Source organism: Physella acuta, unplaced genomic scaffold (genome assembly GCF_028476545.2).
Source record: "Physella acuta isolate Inbredline_101_S28 unplaced genomic scaffold, ASM2847654v3 ptg001086l, whole genome shotgun sequence".
In the NCBI taxonomy this organism is placed as follows: Eukaryota; Metazoa; Mollusca; class Gastropoda; family Physidae; genus Physella; species Physella acuta.
The window spans coordinates 1-21,561 of record NW_026732603.1 but is presented as its reverse complement, the minus strand read 5'-3'; the positions used below and the strand labels follow the sequence as shown (position 1 = coordinate 21,561).

The 21,561-nt window shown below is 36.8% G+C and overlaps 1 protein-coding gene across 1 annotated transcript in view; it reads left to right on the top strand.

Moving 5' to 3' along the window:
- The window catches only part of LOC131955605 (neuronal acetylcholine receptor subunit beta-3), a 96,825-nt gene extending 85,420 nt beyond the window's left edge, over nucleotides 1-11,405 (top strand). Inside the window, exons 8-11 of the mRNA XM_059319783.1 lie at nucleotides 2,274-2,389; nucleotides 3,613-3,723; nucleotides 6,347-6,421; nucleotides 9,336-11,405. Coding sequence (XP_059175766.1) covers nucleotides 2,274-2,389; nucleotides 3,613-3,723; nucleotides 6,347-6,421; nucleotides 9,336-9,602 — 569 coding nt within the window. The 3' untranslated portion in view covers nucleotides 9,603-11,405. The remainder of the gene's footprint in view (nucleotides 1-2,273; nucleotides 2,390-3,612; nucleotides 3,724-6,346; nucleotides 6,422-9,335) is intronic.
- Nucleotides 11,406-21,561: the final 10,156 nt, after the last annotated feature.

Here is a 21,561-nt window from a genome sequence, read left to right as displayed (position 1 = left end):
ATCGATTATTCCCCTTCCCCTCCTGGCTTTTTTTTTGGGGGGGGGATGAGGAAGAGGGGTTAGTTTGAGTGTGTGGGGGTGGTGGGGTCGGGGTGTGTGTGCTGTAATTGTGATACATCGGGCGAATGATGGCGATGATATCAGCACCAGTCGTGGGAGATGACGCGTTGTCCTTTTGGTTGTGTTTTGGTTTAGGTCGTTAGCTTTGTCAAATTGTACTGGTTGTGTTTAGTTTATTAGCACTGTCTTTTTATCTGGTTAAGGTTAGTTCGTCAGCCCTCGCAATTGGTTTGATTAGGTTTACTTCGTTTGGATTTTAGATTGTTAGCCCAGGTTTCGTATTCACCTCGACCGCCATGATTCTTGTGAGGTCGAATGGTAGAGCTTACTACTTCTAACCTGAAAGTGTAACATTCAAATCCCAGGCTTCAAATCCGTAGGAAGTGCCTTGAGTCCGCCAAGCTCTAAAGAAAAGTAATTATAACAGGGCCAAGAACTGAGCATCGTATGTCACGGAAATAGGTTACCTCTACTTCAACTCCCCATCTAACTGTTTGGTCCGTAAGAGTGTCGCTTATAACCAGACAAGTCCTCTGTGTTTTGTCTATGAACTTGTCGCCCTAAAGTTTTGTCTATGAACTTGTCGCCCTTAAGTTTTGTCTATGAACTTGTCGCCCTAAAGTTTTGTCTATGAACTTGTCGCCCTAAAGTTTTGTCTATGAACTTGTCGCCCTAAAGTTTTGTCTATGAACTTGTCGCCCTAAAGATTTGTCTATGAACTTGTCGCCCTAAAGTTTTGTCTATGAACTTGTCATCATAAACTTGGAAAAGATAAATGCACACCAATTTGAGTATGATGTAAAACTAATGGATTTGATATTCTGAAATGTTGTTCTCTTTAAAATTGTGTTAACATTTTTGTTAAATGTAGATTAAATCTGACTTACAAAAAGTAAATTAAATCAAACCATGAAAAATGAAGTAATTAAATATTAAAGATCTGTAAACGTTAATCTAATATTCTCAGCAAAACACAAATAAAATTCGCTAATGCACATCACATGCAATTTACTTTATACCTATATTTTTTTAAACGAAAGTAATCAACGTCATATAATTTTAAAATACACATTTTGATTGGCTTGCAAATTCAGGAATTTTTTTTTTGCCTGGCATTTTTAAAAAAATGAGGAATGATTATGCCCATCCCATTACTCAGCTTTGTAAAACAAATTAATATTTAATAGCGCTGTTGAACACACAACTATTTCAAGCACTTATGTAAACGTGCGCTGATAAACTGGTATAATAGAACTATCATTTTAGAAATTCCTCTTTCATGGCAGATGAAGTAGAGTTGATGTTTCTTTACTTTGCCATGTAAACAATGGTGTTGTCAGCACAATGCCCGACTGGTTGCTTTACGTGAGCCAGGTACCAATTTTAGCTGGGTAGACTCAGGGACGTCTGCCAGACTCTAGCCAAGATCCGAACTCGAGACTTTTTAAGTTAGCAGTCGAGCGCTCTAACCCTACGACCACGCCACGCCGTCTCATAGAGCTATCATACCTTAAAAAAACTACAGGCTATAAACATATATCAAAAGATTACAATTTGTTTACAGAATTTATAATTAAATAACAGTTACGACTTAAATGGTATTAAAAAAATATTTCAGAGACATTATGGCGCCACTATTAGAATTTTAAACACATACTAAAACCTCACAAAGAACAGAGATCCAACTTTCATAATTACATCACTAACTTTCGACAACAAATTTACTGTAAACATCATGTCCCAATTTAAAAAAAAAATCTACAAATGCTCAAAAACCACTAGTACGTTCCCTACATTAATTGAAAACCAAGTCGTAATAGAATACCAAATGCATATATGACACCACAAAATCACTTACAAAACGATAAACTCAACAACGACTTCGACATTATCTTAATATTCGGTTTAGATACACCTCATTTAAAGTGCTGGTCCGTTAATCCCAATTCCAAATGCACCGCCAAGACTTTCTATTTCCTAGTCGGATCCCAAACGATTATCCACTGTCCGTATATGTTTTTGTGATTAGCTTGACGTTTCTCTTCAAACACCAAATACACACTATTTTGGTTCAATATTTCAATGGCGAAAACATATATATATATATATATATATATATATATATATATATATATATATATATATATATATATATATATATATATATATATATATATATAAACAGTATTGCACTATTGTTTGTTATATTTCAGGTACCTATTATTGTTTGAATATGATTTTGATCACGCTGTCCAGTTTCTTGAACGTTCTGATCGTTGACTTGACCACCCATGGACAGAGGACAACAGCCCCTCCCAAAGTTAGCAAGGTAAGGTTTGGGTTGGTCTGATGCCAGTATCATTGGTGGTTGACCAGAGCAACAAACTTTCGATTTGCACCACCCCTCCTCAAACTTTCAATTTACACCCCCCTCGAACTTTTCATTTGCATCCCCCCCGTCAAACTGTTAATTTGGCGCCCCCCTAAGGTCGGCGCCCGGGGACATGTGTCCCCCCCCCCACCCCCCACCCTCGCTACGCCTCTGTGGTTGACCCGAGTCGACTAGGGTAGGTGGGGAGATGTTTCTACTGAGTAGAAATGTGTTTTTGTGAGTTACCCAAATGTATTGTAAAACTCTGACGTAAACACTCATGGCTGTTACATAAAAACAGTCCTGTTTGGATAGTAAAAAATTAGTTACCTTAGCTGGGGACAGCAATCCATCTAGAAGAGAAGGAAATACCTCGCAAAATCAAGCAACATCTGACTGATTCATTATACGTAGATGGTCAAAGCAAAGGAAATAAAACTAGACAGAAAAGTAGACGTAAGTTGGAGACAGCGGGCGACATGATGCATAACATATTTACATCTAATAATTACATGTGTTGGGGGAAATCCCTATCGATATCATACAATTAAGAACGAAGAAGAAGAAGAACGTTTACAGGTAGCAAGTATGAATTGTGTGTCAGATGTGTGAGGTATTTCCAATCGGCGTGTGTTCTGTCAAGTGTGTTTGCCAGGTGTGCAGTGTTTCATTTGGGACCACAGGTGGGTATGTCATATAAGACCACAGATGTGTATGTCATGTGGCACCACAGGTGTGTATGTCATATGAGACCACAGATGTGTATGTCATATAAGACCACAGGTGTGTATGTCATATGAGACCACAAATGTGTATGTCATGTGGGACCACAGGTGTGTATGTCATGTGGGACCACAGGTGTGTATGTCATATAAGACCACAGGTGTGTATGTCATGTGGGACCACAGGTGTGTATGTTATATAAGACCACAGGTGTGTATGTCATGTGATACCACAGGTGCGTATATTAAGTGGGACCACATGACGTGTGTTTCCTCTGGCACTTCTGATATGTTCGCTTCTGAAGCACGTATGTCGAGAATATCTTGCTTTTGTCAGACGCCTTGCCTGGCGTGTATGCAACTTCCTAAACATCATACCCATAATTCACTTCAGCAAAAAAAAAATACACTGAAAAACGACGTTTTTATTTCAACTGGATTCCAAATTTCTTTTTCAAGTTTTTCTTCAACTACCTGGCCAAGTGTCTAATGATGGAGGATCTAGTTCGGCCGTTCATCTCAGCCAAACCCAAAAGTAGAACACCGAAAGACGATATTGGAAAGATCGAGGTACGTTCATTTATTTTCTTACCCGCCTCAACCATGTTTTGCAAAGATAAGTGTTATCTCGTTTAAAAGCATATGTGTATGCTTATTCTCTCCAACCTATCATATGGAATTTCACTTTAAATTATTTACCTTGTGAATCAACATTTGAAAATAATTATAATAATATTGATAGAATTTTTTTTAAATGCAAATCAAGAAGACATAATATGCTTAAATTGTGTGGATGTTTCAGCTAGGTGCCAATATGTCTATGTATTTGTGAAGGTTTCTGATTAGGAATGTTCTAATGAATAAGCCCGAACGGTTTTAAAATTGTTTTTATGTGTGTATCTTTGTCTCTATGTATGTGTATGTGTGTGTCTGAAAGATGAATGGTAAATGCACCAATGAATAAGCAAGATCGCTGCAGAATTTGATATTTCTATGCATGACAACACTTCAATACCGAGACTATCAACCATAAAAAGAATGAAATTATCTTTTGAGGAAATCCTTTCATCCTAACCGGATAACGCTAGGATATTTCAGCGTCACAATCCGACACATCACGTGCCTGACCTTGACCGCCACGACTCACATAAAGAGGACTAACAGTGACAGGTCCTTAAATCCTCACTAGACGTTTGTTTTCTTGTCCAAAGTTTTTTTTTTTTTAAATTCTAAACGTTAAAACCCAAAGCTACGTTAGCAAACAAAGAAAAGGTAGGCTGCCTCGTTTGTAAACATTTTTTTATTTTCGTATTTAAAGAAAAAAAAAATGTTAACAGAGTTAGAAAACTTCTCGGAGATGAATTGTCTTCACAAGTTCAATGATCTACGAGTTCGACATCTTCTTAGCATCACAACTCCGTTGCTCTGACGTTTCTTGACCTCGGTCGAACGCTGATGACAAATAGGTAGAACCTGAAATTTCAATTTGACGGACATAGAACTTACAATATGGCAGACACAGAACTTTTAATTAGGCTGACCCAGAACGTTCGATTCGGTAAACTTAGGACTCTCAACTTGGCAGATTCAGAACTTTCAATTCTGAAGATCCCAGAACTTTTAATAAGTCGTAGTCAGAATTTTCAATTTGACAGACCCAAAACTTTTAATTTGGAGTAGTCAAAAAGTTCAGTTTGGCAAATTTAGAACTTACAATTTGGCAGACTTAACACTTTCAATGTGACAGACTTAGAACTTACAACAGCCCAGTAACTTGACAATTTTAATTATTTTTAAAAATATATTTTTAAAACTTAATTAATTACAATATAAACGATTGTTTCTTTTAAGTCATATCAAATGTAAAAGAATTCAACTACTCATTAAATCGCAGGAAAAAAATTAACCCATTATAAAAAAGATATATACCGGTTTCTGCTCCAACTATTACAAGATTTAAACAATTGGAAATTATTCTCCAAATTTTATTACATTTTTATCTACATTTTCTGATTGTTTTAGTAACGCCTGGATTAATTTTCTAAAAAATGAAATTTTTTTTAACCACAGGCTTTCACGTGCAATAACTGGTTTAATTAAATTAATGAAGCGTACTTCAACTCAGGTTTTAGAACATTAGCGTTAAAAAAAGATATTTCAAAAGGTGATTTCTATTAGCACGGAAACGTGAGACTGTACCGCTTCACTTGTTAACAACGACTAACTCTTTCATCCGATAACTGCGTTTAGTCATTGTTTGAATTTTTTTAGCAGAGTCTTTTTTGGGGGGTGCTATTGTTTAAATATTTATAGTCATGAAAATATTGAGTGTCTTTAGTGTTGAAATAAATATCTTCGTGCAGTTACTAGATTTTGTCAGTGTTTAAATATTGCATATTTCTTTCTTCCCTGTTTACTATATGTTATTTTCCTTATCAATTTACTAGGTTTACCATTGTTTAACTATTTCTAGCCATGTAACTTGTAATTATTTGTTTATGGTTTTGGATTTTTCTCTTTGTGTAGTTACTGGGTTTTGTAATTGTGTATATCCATACACTTACTGTATTTTGTCATTGTTCAAATACATCTCCATACACTTACCGTGTTTCGTCATTGTTTAAATATTTCTCTCCTTACACTTACTGTGTTTTGTCACTGTTTAAATATTCCTTTCCATACACTTACTATATTTTATCATTGTTCAAATATATCTCCATACACTTACCGTGTTTCGTCATTGTTTAGATATTCCCCTCCATACACTTACTGTGTTTTGCCACTGTTCAAATATGTCTCCCCATACACTTACTGTATTTTGCCATTGTTCAACTATTTATCTCCATACACTTACTGTGTTTTGACATTGTTCAAATATACATCCATACACTTACTGTATTTTGTCATTGTTCAAATATACATCCATACACTTACTGTATTTTGTCATTGTTCAAATATACCTCCATACACTTACTTTGTTTTGTCATTGTTCAAATATACCTCCATACACTTACTGTGTTTTGCCATTGTTCAAAAATACCTCCATACACTTACTGTGTTTTGTCATTGTTTAAATATTTCTCTCCATAAACTTTTTTGTCATTGTTCAAATATACCTCCATACACTTACTGTGTTTTGCCATTGTTTAAATATTCCTCATTATACACTTACTGTGTTTTGCCACTGTTTCAGGAGAAAACATGGAAGCACGAACTAGACGGCTCGAATGAAGCAATAGTTTCATTACAACGAGATCAAACCAGTCAGGTAAATACCGGAAGTAGCGCTGGAATAAAGCATGCCCGGCCCCGTCTGTTGATCCCCGGGCCCGTAAGAGTTTGCTCAATGAATTCTGGGAGAGGGCGTAGATGGGTTAGAAGTGGGGGGTCGGGGAGAAACGGAGAAGGGGTGGAATTAAGCAATCAAACAAAGACGCGTTGATTAAACAAAATCACGTGACGGTGTTTGTGTTTTCCCGGGGATGGAGGGGATTTGGCGCGTGGGGGACTTTGTTCGTCGGCAAACTTTTGTATTTTTTTTATTTCACTGCTGACAGCTATAGTTTACCTCTAGTATAAAAAATAATGACAGTCATTTTTTATTAATAGAGTTTTTCTTATAGCCATATTGTATATGCAAAATACTGCAAACTTTTGTATTTTTTTTTTACTGCTGACAGCTATAGTTTACATCTAGGATAAAAATAATGACAGCCATTTTTTTTAATATACTTTTTCTCATAGCCATATTGTACATACAAAATACTGCATACTTTTGTATTTTTTTTACTGCAGACAGCTATATTTTACCTGTAATGTAAAAATAAAGACAGCTGTTTGTATGTAATAGATTTTAAGTAAAGTGTTTTTCATAGAGACATATTCTACATACGGCTTTACTCCAAAATATAATAAAATATATTTGTCATACTAGGGTTTATAACTAAAAATGTTTTTTTTTTAAATCATATTTTTTGAAACTTTCGGCACTTGAACATTTTTGTTGGGGGGGGGGGGGGGGGGGGGTAAAATTTCCGGGCGGGGGTGTGGCAAACATACGTTATAGTTAGTTTATATTTTCTATATGGAAAATAATTTTTTTGCATCGTCCAGGGAGGGGACAGACATGCTACTGAGGAAGGGTATAGGGCTGGTAAGTAGGTCACTAACCAGTTGTACGGCTCAATAAAACCTGCATGAGCCATAGAACTGGTTGGTGACCTACTTACCAGCCCTATTGGCCTACCCTCTGGAAATAAACCCTCACACAAAAGAGAACGGTCTGGAAAAAAAAATGCTTGTTCGAGCTAATTAAATGTTTGTAAACGGCGGGCAAGGTTTCAACTGTGACGTCATGCGAACCGCTGGCAGCTAGAGCCAACTTATGACGTACCTGCTTACGTCATCCCCCTAATGAGAATTCACACTTTAAATTCTCGTTAAACCCTCGTTTTTGTTTTACTTACTCGACACTGGGAAATTAAATTCACAGACAGGGAACTTATTCGCTGCTGCTTCAAAATGTCTTCTAAAATTGATTCTTGTGTTCTAGCACCTGTAGAGCGATTTACCTGTCTATTCTGTGTTGAAGCATACGAGCGGGTGGAGCCTTTAGATTGCATCTCTTGTGAAAATTTGACATATTGAATCCATTTTATTTTTCTTACTAATAGGGTTTTCAAATTTCACCCCTTTAGAATTACTTACCTGTTTATATCTATTCTATTACTGGGATGAAAAATTGATTACTTTAAAAAAAAAACAACGACATACTTAAGTAGATTTTATGGTCAGGAATTGTATTTTTTCATTTACCTCTTTGAGAATAACCATAGTATTCTTTTATTCCTTTACCAGTGGTGTCTTGAATGTTACAATTCCATTGTTGAGCCTAACTTCTAGCTATGATAACATATCACAATTGAACCTAACCTTAACTGGTTCTAGTAATAATCAACTGTTACTTTACCCCTCGTCTTTCTAAACTAACCTCTAATATTACCCCGAACCTAATCTCTAGCCCCCCCCCCCCCCCAAGAACCTAACCTCTTATTTTAAAACCCCACGCCTATTAAACCTATCCCCTAAATATCACCCCTCCTCTAATATCACACCTTCCATAAATATCACCCCTCCCCTATTGAGCCTATATTACAACCACTCACATGTTGAACCTATCCTCTAATATTACATCTAACCTCAACCTGTCATCTAGCATATCACCTTCCCTACTGAACCTATCTTCTAGTCTACCCTAACCATGTCGGCTTTAACTTCTACTGTGCTCTAGAATACCAACTCTTACGAACCTAACTCTACCTCCCCCATCAAACCTAACCTCTAATATACCCCCCATCAAACCTAACCTCTAGTAAAACCCCCTACCCCCATCAAACCTAACCTCTAGTACAACCCTCCCCCACCCCACCCCCATCAAACCTAACCTCTAGTACAACCCTCACCCACCCCACCCCCATCAAATCTAACCTCTAGTACAACCCTCACCCACCCCACCCCCATCAAATCTAACCTCTAGTACAACCCTCCCCCACCCCACCCCCATCAAATCTAACCTCTAGTACAACCCTCCCCCACCCCTCCCCCATCAAACCTAACCTCTAGTACAACCCTCACCCACCCCACCCCCATCAAATCTAACCTCTAGTACAACCCTCACCCACCCCACCCCCATCAAATCTAACCTCTAGTACAACCCTCACCCACCCCACCCCCATCAAATCTAACCTCTAGTACAACCCTCCCCCACCCCACCCCCATCAAATCTAACCTCTAGTACAACCCTCACCCACCCCACCCCCATCAAATCTAACCTCTAGTACAACCCTCCCCCACCCCACCCCCATCAAATCTAACCTCTAGTACAACCCTCACCCACCCCACCCCCATCAAATCTAACCTCTAGTACAACCCTCACCCACCCCACCCCCATCAAATCTAACCTCTAGTACAACCCTCACCCACCCCACCCCCATCAAATCTAACCTCTAGTACAACCCTCACCCACCCCACCCCCATCAAATCTAACCTCTAGTACAACCCTCCCCCACCCCACCCCCATCAAATCTAACCTCTAATATAGCCCCTACCCCCCTTCAAACCTAACCTCTAATATAACCCCTCCCCACCCATCAAACCTAACCTCCCCTCCTCTCCACCCCCAGTGTGTCGGCCCACTGGCAGAGATCGAACACAAGCTAGGCGAGCTGCGTGAGTTCATGAAGCTCCAGAAACAGCGCATCGAAGACCGCGACAAGAAGGACAACATCGCCAAGCAGTGGAAGGCGGTAGCGCTCATCCTGGACAGGATCTTCTTCTTCCTCTACCTCCTCCTCATCTTCGCCTCCCTCAGCTACACACTTCCGGTCCTCACCTGGTCCAACACCAGTTACAACTCATCCCTCGTGCAGATCGCCAAAACTGCTGTTTAATTATTTATTTTTTTTGGACGAAATCTTGAATCGACTGGAGAAATCTTGAATCAACTAGAGAAATCTTAAATCGACTGGACAAATATAGAATCAACTGGAAAAATCTTGAATCAACTGGAGAAATCTTCAGTCAACTGGAGAAATTTTGAATCAACTAAAAAAAAACCTCGAATCAACTGAAAAAATCTTGAATCGCCTAAAGAAATCTTGAATCAACTGGAAAAAATTTGAATGAACTGAAGAAATCTTTAATCAACTGCAGAAATCTTTAATCAACTGTAGAAATCTTTAATCAACTTGAGAAATCTTGAATCTGATAACGTAAAAAAACAACAACAATGCAACTTCAACTGGATGAGAAAAAAGATATTGAGCTTCCAGCTATACAGAATTAATACGTTTTTGTAATTTGGTTCTACTTTAGTAAAATTTTAAAAAAAAATGATATAATATACATATACATTAGGAATATTTTTGTCTGGCATATTTATGCATTCATCTAATTCTAATCATTAAAGTCGAGTTTTAATGCAAATGATATTTCGCTTTGAATATTCGAGACATCAGTATTCAAAATAAGATAATCGTTTTTTATACGATTACCTTTCACTTCGATGAATTTTTTATATTGTTTTATTTATTAACTTAAAAGATTTACGTCTTTCTAGGTAGCTTAGCAAAACAAGTCTGTCGTTATTGTTACAATTGACATTTCCTACATGAAATGATATGTTTATTTTTAATAGACAGGAACTTGTTTATGTCTTGTTACACCGTGTACATTTATTCTATATTTACGTGTGTCACGTGGTATTTATTATTGGAAGGCGAGGCGTGGGTTTTCATGCATGGCTTAACGCACAGTGAGCACTTTCTCGAATCACGTGAATGCAATGGTAAGCGGTTGGATATTTAAGACATTTCTACTTCAATAGGGCTGGTAAGTAGGTCACCAACCAGTTCTACGGCTCAATAAAAACTGCATGAGCCATGGAACTGGTTGGTGACCTATTTACCAGCCCTATTTGTTCTCATAAGTGTACAAAAAAACAACAACATGTATTTGAATAGCTGCGTGGATTTGAATGCATACATTGTTTTGAAAGTTAGTTATAAGACTAACTTCAATGACATTTTAGCGACGTTGAAAATTAAATACTCTTGTTATGCAATGTTCACAGATACTATTTATTCTAGTAGATTTAGCACTTTGTCAATGATATTGCATTAAATGTCTAGAATCGATTTTTGAAGCTTCGTTAACGATGCTACACGTTTCGAGGTCCGAAACAAATGAATGTTTTGTTTTGTTTCTAGACTCGAAACGACTTTTTTTATAATTAAATATTTTTTTCATGTTATATTGTCCATATTTTAGCGTTGCATCTACGTTCGAACTACTTGTCTCTGCGACTAAATTACTTGTTACAACTTTATTATCATTATAGTGAAATAACATCCATGTTTAGCTAAATTGTATCCTTGATCGAACTACGTGTCTCTAGGATTGAACTTTTTCTTCTTGGTCGAGTCTATGTACATTTGTTGTAACTGTAGAGCAGAAGTAAATAAACCACGACAGATGTGTGTGATAAAATCCGGTGAAATATAAATCCCAATAACTCTAATGTGCGAGCGTTGACATCTTTATTACACAAGTATGTTGCACACTCATGCACAAATGTGCAGCCTCTGATAAAGGTGAGCACAATGGCTGTGTCGTTAGAGGCGTATTGTGTTCGTAATGACAATAACATAAAATAAATATAGCGCGGTGTAGCCTGAGAATTGAAAACTTTTTTCACGAAGTAGGCTTGGTTCTAAGGGGGGGGGGGTTTACTCAGGGGGCGCGATATCTGTCAATTTTAAACTTGTGGTGTGTGTGTGTGGGGAGTGAGTCTAGATTAGAATTGATCAAAATGTAAGGTTAATGTCCATGTTGAGAAGGGTAGAGAGCTAATGTCCATGTTGAGGAGGGTAGAGAGCTAATGTCCATGTTGAGGAGGGTAGAGAGCTAATGTCCATGTTGAGGAGGGTAGAGAGCTAATGTCCATGTTGAGGAGGGTAGAGAGCTAATGTCCATGTTGAGGAGGGTAGAGAGCTAATGTCCATGTTGAGGAGGGTAGAGAGCTAATGTCCATGTTGAGGAGGGTAGAGAGCTAATGTCCATGTTGAGGAGGGTAGAGAGCTAATGTCCATGTTGAGAAGGGTAGAGAGCTAATGTCCATGTTGAGGAGGGTAGAGAGCTAATGTCCATGTTGAGGAGGGTAGAGAGCTAATGTCCATGTTGAGGAGGGTAGAGAGCTAATGTCCATGTTGAGGAGGGTAGAGAGCTAATGTCCATGTTGAGGAGGGTAGAGAGCTAATGTCCATGTTGAGGAGGGTAGAGAGCTAATGTCCATGTTGAGGAGGGTAGAGAGCTAATGTCCATGTTGAGGAGGGTAGAGAGCTAATGTCCATGTTGAGGAGGGTAGAGAGCTAATGTCCATGTTGAGGAGGGTAGAGAGCTAATGTCCATGTTGAGGAGGGTAGAGAGCTAATGTCCATGTTGAGGAGGGTAGAGAGCTAATGTCCATGTTGAGAAGGGTAGAGAGCTAATGTCCATGTTGAGGAGGGTAGAGAGCTAATGTCCATGTTGAGGAGGGTAGAGAGCTAATGTCCATGTTGAGGAGGGTAGAGAGCTAATGTCCATGTTGAGGAGGGTAGAGAGCTAATGTCCATGTTGAGAAGGGTAGAGAGCTAATGTCCATGTTGAGGAGGGTAGAGAGCTAATGTCCATGTTGAGGAGGGTAGAGAGCTAATGTCCATGTTGAGGAGGGTAGAGAGCTAATGTCCATGTTGAGGAGGGTAGACGACAAATGCCCGTGTGTATTTAGGATAACAGAATAACGGTCTAATAAACTCGTAGAGCAAGGGTTATGGCGAAAAGTGCTAATGTCCATGTTGAGATGGATTAAAAGCGTATAAAGCTAATATGCACATGGAAGGAGGGTTATGGGGTAAAGGGCTAATATGAACATTGATTCAGAGTTATAGCGTAAAGAGATAATGTCCGAATTGACAAAATAACTTTGGGGACTCCGGCTGACGTCACACAGCCCGAATCTAGATACGAACTCGAGACCTTCGGGATAGCGGCCAATCTCTCCGACGCGTAAAGAGTTAATGCTCATGTGTGACTAGGGTAATAGCGTAAAGGGTTAATGCTCATGTGTGACTAGGGTAATAGCGTAAAGGGCTAATATCCAAGTACGTGCATGTACATGCTCTCAATTTTAACAACATGTTTACATGTTGCGTGTAATAGTACACGCATATAGCTAGGTAGCTATTGTAAAAAGCTATTTTAGAAACATAAATTACAAAGCAAAGTGTAAAAAAAACGTGATGTTTGCCAAGCAAAATAATAAACAAATCGGATAGTTTTGTCTGGAAAATTAAGAAATTTACACAATTTATATATGCTCTTAAGTTTAGTGGGTTTGTAAAAAAAATAAACCGGGAGTGATCTCCCCTAAACTTTCTCGAATATTCTTATGTAAAATAACAGGGGATGGGAACTCGGGCTATAGACATGATTTTTAATCCATTTTAAATACTTAAAGTTTTAAAAATAGAATAAAATCTCGTAGACAAATTAATTGCACACCAAGTGAACGCGAAATAAAAAAGCGCATAATAGTGCGCAATATTATTATTACTTTAAAAATTTACATTAGTTTTTTGAGAAATCGGAAGTAGCGTAAATTACTACTTCCGGTCAACGGAAATTACTCAACATTTAACAGAAGGTAGAGAATTAGATCTTCTACTTACATGTGAAATTTCATTTATCTATCTGAAATAGTACTCAAGTTATAGGCTTTTGAAAAATTCAAAGTAGAAAAAGTACCACTTCCGGTTGTCAGAAATCGCTCAAAAGTTGATACGGATCTACGATTTTGATAAAATACTTATATATGAAATTTCATCAACCTAGTTGTAACGGTACTCAAGTTATCGTGTTTACACACGGACACACACACACACAGACACACACACAGACACACAGACATACGGACAAGATTGCAAAATTATGTTTTTCCGTATCAGTGAGATGCAAAACGTCGAGATTTGCAAAAATCTCGATTTTTTTTTTTTGCACGATTACAAGACTTTCTCTATACTTCGTATATACGAGAAAGTAAAAAAGGAAAGAAAAAAGGTCATTAACTTAGGCTTTCTGCTGCCAAAATTTAGTTTCTCCACCTGTGTATTCTATCTGTACAGTTAGTTGAAAATTTAAATAAGTTCAGCCAATGAGGTTCCGTGTTTTTTTTTTTTAAAAATCCAACCAATGAGGTTCGCCGTTAGTGAATTATTGTCTATTCCATAAGCTGGTAAATAAAATTAGTAGAATCAGAATATAAAATACAATAACTCACTTGTTCGAAGTGTTTATTTTGTGATTTAAGGGTTAAAACAGTTTTAAAATCTCGAAGCGTTTTATAATTTAAACGTGGGCAATAAAACACTGAACTATCAAGAAAAGAAGCACATATTTCCGTTATTTTAATATGTCGAAGAATTATGAACTGTGGTTCCCCAATGTCTCCAATAAGGGTTAAGGAACGATGAGGATGATGAATATGAACTTTTGTTTTCCTAATATACTAAACTGTGATAACGAAAGCGAAATGTCGTTATTGAACTAAAAGAACAAAGAACGTGCCATTCTTGTGTAACGAATTAAAAACGAAGACTACTAGTACTACAAGGTGTATAGCAATATGTAAAATATACACTAGAAAAATCAATTGTGAAAGGGGGGTGTGTGCACATAATCATGCTGGACAAATTCAGCAATAGCGTATATTATAACATTCACAATGTGACTAACAATACCTGAGGTTATATCTCGCTTGTGTTATATAAAAAAAATAAACAATTCACTCACATTCGTAGATCACTTAAATATTACTAGTCATTTTTATTCACAACATTCACGCCATTAATTAAATTCTTAATCATCCCAGCATCAAATCACATGCTGCTTATATCAGTAAAATAGTGATATTATGATGTAGTCAGTGGCGTCGCTGGGTCGGGCGTAACCCGAATTCATTGTGTCACCCCCGCACCCCCTCGCGACGCCACTGGATGTAGTTCAGTAATTTAATTGAAAATGTGTCTTTTCTAAAACAGGTACAGTAGACTTTCATGTAACAGTTCACATTGATTTTTATGTTTAACACGTTTTAAATTTTAATACTGCTGTTTGTTGTTTAAAATAGATCTTTGGACTTGCACTTCCAGTAAAGTATCATTCAATAAGATAATTGATTATGTGGCGTAATTTGTCTTGTCAATATATATATATATATATATATATATATATATATATATATATATATATATATATATATATATATATATATATATATATATATAGATGTGTATATATTTATATGTGTATGTATGTTTTGTATACAATACATATATATATATATATATATATATATATATATATATATATATATATATATATATATATATATATATATATATATATATACATATATATGTATATATAAAAAAATATAAATATATATATATATATATATATATATATATATATATATATATATATATATATATATATATAGGCCTGTATGTATATATATATATATATATATATATATATATATATATATATATATATATATATATATATATATATATATATATATATATATATATATATATATATATATATGAATAATGTTTTTGTTTTTTCAGTTATCCAGTTCTCCGTAAAATTGTTCATGACTTTTTTTGTTTTCCATTCGCTCTACACAATTTACTTCTAACAAAATTCACCGGATAGATTGTTATTTGGGCCTGTCCTTTATTCTTAACTTGGTAGACTTTCTTGTGTAGGTTCAAATTATTTCAATGTTTTTTTTTTATCAATTAGAAAATATTACAGATTTTTAATGGTTATTTTAAAAGAGAGTTTTCTATACTTTTGTTACACGTATATCGTTTTTAGTCTGAACTGTGTTTTATGAATGAATATTTTAATAACAGTAGAGTTTTTGCTAATGTAAAATAAAAACCATTTTTTACACAAAGTCGTAAATTCCAGTGTGTTTGTTTACAGCAGTATACTAGAGCTAAGTTGTAACCATAGATATGCTGAAGCTAAAGGTGTAAGCATACATCTGCTGGAGATAAATGTGTAACCATAAAAATGAAATGTTGGAGCTAAATGTGTAAACATAGATATGCTGGAGCTAAAGGTGCAAGCATATATATGCTGGAGCTAAAGGTGTAAGCATATATATGCTGGAGCTAAAGGTGTAAGCATATATATGCTGGAGCTAAAGGTGTAAGCATATATATGCTGGAGCTAAAGGTGTAAATAGAGATACGCTGGAATTAAAGGTATAAACAGTGATGTGCTGGTAAACATAGATGTTGCTGTAAGTAATGGTGTCAATATGGGAGTGCTGCAGACAAAAGATTGAAGAAATGGTCACAGACAAACATTCAGCCTTCAATGTCAACGTTTTGTGATAGTAATACACTGAAGCTTGCTGGAAACGAAGACAAACAACACACACACTATTGGTAATTAAAAGGTTTAATACATTCTGACAAGTTGCGTGTTGTGAGATATCCACAAGGGTAATGAAAGTGGGTCCGTGGGTGGGAGGTTAAGACAAAAAAAATTAAATTAAAAACAAAATAATTATTTAGAATTACTGCATAGATTTCGAACCCCTTATTGACGGGATAGATGTGGTATTCTCCACCAAGATACATACCATCTAGTCAAAATGTTGTAATTTGAATTACTGCGGAGGATTTGCCTAGTACCATAAATCCAAGGACTGCACGTCATTGGTGTCTTAAAAGCCCAAACATAATTCGTGGAATGAAACGTCTTGTTACACAGACAATGAAATAGACGAAACTCTTCTGATGAAACTAATTTTAAATAGCAAGACACCAAAACATTTTCAAAAGTTGACTCAAAATTGCTCCATACAATCTTTTAAAACAGCATCCCGTCGATTCATGAATGTATTCATTTTTATAATTTTGAATTTGCAATATAACTTAAAAAATTACAGTGCATAATAAAGTCGTTTTCAAGAAACTCTCTCCAACAGCTGTACACGGCATTGTAGTAATTGTTCTAACCAAGTTGATTTATTCTGTCATTATAACGCATCTAAAATAGACGCGTTCCATTTTAATATGTTCTAAATATTCTCGGAGAGTACACAACACTCACTCGCATACTCAAGTGAACTGACAATGTATACACAAACACACACACACACACATATATATATATATATATATATATATATATATATATATATATATATATATATATATATATATATATTGAGAGAGACAAGAGCTAGACCCATATATAATACAACTTAATCCCACCCGTGCCAACAAGGTATGGTAGTATTGACGTTTATTGAAGGATCGTTCACCCTCCTACAGTCACGAGTTTTGTTCAGATTTAGCCAACAAAAAGTCCCTAGCCTGAATGGACTTGGTCGAGTTGGTACTGATGCAAGGGTGGGGTGAGACAACTCTAATTGAATTCTCGCTTCGTTACGGCACTTTGGTCGGGAGAGGGTTTATTTCTATTAACACACTGGGTGGTTGGCGCGGAGGGGCGATGGGGGAGGGGAGGGTGGTTCCGGGTGTCCGATACTAGACACTATGCCAGATTTATTTAAATGAATATCACGTGTGGTTAGTGTTTGAGCACTAAAAAAATACCGGCGCCATTCAAATAGACATTTGTGTGTGGTTAGTGCGCGGACATGAAACAAAAACTAACAGTACCGGCACCATTCAAATAGACATTATGTAGTTGAGATTGCTCTTATCGTCGCTATGATAAAATACCCAGTCAAGTGATATTCCGCGATGACAACGGCGCTAAAATTGACGGTCAAATTGAAATAAAATTATGCAGAGCTATAGGAATTTTCTTCTTATTCTTCTTGGTTCACAATGAGACAATGTAAGGGTTCAAACAAGTTTAACAATATTATTGATCTGCACTATAGTCTCCATCTCAGCAAGTAGCCTAAACCTTTCCTACCCCCCCCCCCCCCCGCCACATCTCCCCACACCGAATGCATTACGTCCCTCTCACACACAATAGTACTGCAGGTCAAGTTCTCAAAGGGTCAGTTACTTGATTGTCATTGTTTAGTTTAATATCCAATGTAAGGCTACCGTGGCCATGATTAGAAACATCAGGACTACATTGTAGAGCAAAACATTTTTAACGTGTTTTAATATTATATTTACATTATGCGTAAAACGTAGTGCAACTTTTTTTGCTAAAAGGACCAATTTCAACACCATTAGAACGTTCAAAACATTTTTAGTGTTCGACGCTTTAGTTTATTATCTGGTTTAATAAAAGATTTTGACATTGTGTGTTGTTTAATTGCTCGTTTTATAAATAGTTTTAGAAAAACTTGTAAAAAAAAAACACTTCATGGATTAACAAACTCATTCTTACAGTCTTTTTTTTACTTACTTCTAAAATATTTTTACCATTTTCAGTTACTTGTAAAACTATATCAAAAGATATTAATACAGTTGGCTTAGGTAGGGATTGTTTACTGTAAATAGTTATCGGGGCGCTTAAGGGCTTGGTTTGGGTCGAGATTAAGGATTTGTTTACTGTCCATATTCAATGAGCGCAGTATGTGATTGTTCGGCGTGGTCGAATAGTAGAGCGTTTGACTGGTAACCGAATGTATCGATATCGGATCCCGTTCGGACTTGTGACTGTAGACCGTTCCTGAGTCCACCCAGCTCTGATTGGTACCTAATTCACATTAGGGAAAGTAAAGGCGGTTGGGCAAATGCGCTGACCACACCATCCGTTCATATCCCGAGGTCAATAAATTTATGAACTCTACTTCACCTGCCCAACGGATCTCTAGGTCCAAAAAGTTATCTTTACTTTACAGAAATCCGACATTGGGTAACACCAATCCCCAGCAGTGACTATGCTGATCTACAGAGAGTTATTCACCCCTGTACACTGTTGTTTCTGGGTTATAAGCACTAGAACTCCTCCCCTAGCCCGGCTGTATACGGCAATAAGCACTAGAACTCCTCCCCTAGCCCGGCTGTATACGGCAATAAGCACTAGAACTCCTCCCATAGCCCGGCTGTATACGGCAATAAGCACTAGAACTCCTCCCCTAGCCCGGCTGTATTCGGCAATAAGCACTAGAACTCCTCCCCTAGCACGGCTGTATACGGCAATAAATGTTTCATGGTAATTCGACGCTTCCATTTGATACCATAGCCAGCGGTATCGTGTGGGAGACTGTTTTTTTTTCTATCAATAAACGTGTACTTAAAACGATCGAGGTGGCCGATGTTTAGGTCTCAACGTTTTTCAATCACCGGTTTTTATTTGTGTACGTAAACACAATTTAGGAGCGAAAGTGTCGTTTATGCAAACATGTATCTATATTGTATTTGTTTCGGATGTGTTGTATATTTTTATGTCAATATTTGAATAAGATCTTTTTAAAAATATGTTTGATCTTTGAGCTCTTTATCAATGCGATTGTTTAAAAATTTTAAATAACTAAGCGACATGTATGAGAAGTTTGGGTTTTAAATGAAAAGTCAACGATAAGCAAAATAATGCTAAATGTGAGGTGGAATAGATTTAAAAACGCATTGGCACTGTGGTTGGTTGTTTTGTATTTTATTTATACCACGTGTTCATATTTGGAGCAGAGTGGTCGAATGGTAGAGTGTTCGACTGCTATCCTGAAAGTCTCGAGTTCGGATCCAACGTTCACAGGAAGTCCCCATGATGGATGCCTGAAATATGTTAGGGAAAGTAAAGGAGCTGGTTATAATGCTATCCCTATGTATGAGGAGGTCAGAAAAACACAGGTGTACTCTACTTCACCTGTTGCATAGACAGTCGAGTTGAAAAGGGTATTGTACTATATCTTGTTCAGATTTACAAAAAACTTATTTTAAAAAAAAATATGTTGAACCACGTTAACTACACAAACACACACACACTAGAATCTACTCACCTACATATACATCCACACATTGTTCTGTTTTTTTAGACACACGCACACACACACACACACACACACACACACACACACACACACTAACAAAAGTATCTCATCTTTATCCGCTCCTAAGTTAATCACACTTCACAACACCACCACGTCTATCAAGAAATTTTACACAACGTTAGTTTCTTAATTCCACCACATGAAAAACTAACAAACAATTCTACCCCCCCCCCCCCCACACACACACAAACACACACCTCTGCTTGGTGTGAGGTGACATGTAATCCTATGATACAACCCACAACAACGTATCAGCTACTACAACTCACACATCCAACATATACCCAGCCGACGTACACTATTGATCCAGCATATCCACAACAAAAGAGACTGTTTACTTTCACCACCTGGATACCGGATATACTTTCCGACGAGTACCTGCCCACCGGAAATGATATCCGAAGAAGATCATTCCGCGGTCAAAAGCTACTGTGATCTCTTTTGTACTGGAGGAGAAGGCGAGGGAGAAAGCGCGAGAGGTAGAAAACGAGGAGAAAGAGAACAATTGGGGGGGGGGGGGGGGGAGAGGGGTGTCTTTGTTCTGTTTTTAAATTTTTCTTTTACTGAAGGAAAAGTATATCTACAGTTTGATTAATTTTATGTTTGTAAATAAATGTTAACACAACATTTGCTAGCGGTTATCGAATTTGCCTTGATTTGTAATATATATCTTACTGGTAACACTGCATGTTTTCCTGCTTTAGAGCAAGGTGTAAGATAAGAAGATCTTGGGATGTTTTACAATACACAACATATACTTCTTGTTAGTTTACAGATTAATATTGGCTTACATCGTTTGGTAAGGGAAAATGATAAGAGTGTTGGTGATGGTGTAGGGCGGTGTTGACGATGGTATAGGACGGTGTGGTGATGGTGTAGGGTGATGTTGGTGTATTGGTATAGGGCGGTATTGGTGATGGTGTTCGATGGGTTGATATAATTATATATATATACATATATATATATATATATATATATATATATATATATATATATATATATATATATATATATATATGTGTGTGTGGTGTGTGTCATTGAAGAAAGTGAATCACGATCTTGTTTTACCTTTGGGTTAGTGTTGTGTTTTACTATCAAGTTACCTGATGACACAAAGTATAGGATCACGTGTGGAGTAAGATAATGCAGAACGTTACTAATAGCCCATGGTTGTATTCTACCATTACCCGCTAATTACCATCAATTCATCACTATAATTGGAAATACCAACATAGGTCTGTTTCTTTTTATTTTTTTTATTTTTTGTATTTCTTGTATAGGAAAAAATGAGATAGAGACTTGTGTTTTTTTTGTTATAAACTGCACCTGGTGACGCTTACCTGATTGGTGTTGAGGCTAATGAACGCGTACAGGTGATATACAAAGGATAACAGTCTGCTGATTTAATCTAATCCCTGCTTAAAGTCACATCAGACGAGCGGTGTAATTAGCCGCGAGGCTTATAACACAACACCGACCAGAATACCGTCAGGCTGGAGGGAAGGAATGACGCTCAACCCCTAAGGTAAGGCGGAGGGGTGCTAGGTGGGAATGTACCCAACAGGTAGACTGGCAATACGGGAGTCATGGTTCTTTTAACATCATCTTTCATCTGTGATTAAAGCTTGCTTGATTATAATATTGTTTTATTTCTTGATTTGCTTATACATGTCTTGTAGCCATTTTTAGTGGGTCATATTTATATATAGACGTTTTTGTTTAGAAATCGCGACTTTCTTTCTTTCTTTCTTTCTATCTTTCTTTCTGTCTGTCTGTCTTTCTTTCTTTCTTTCTTTCCTTCTTTC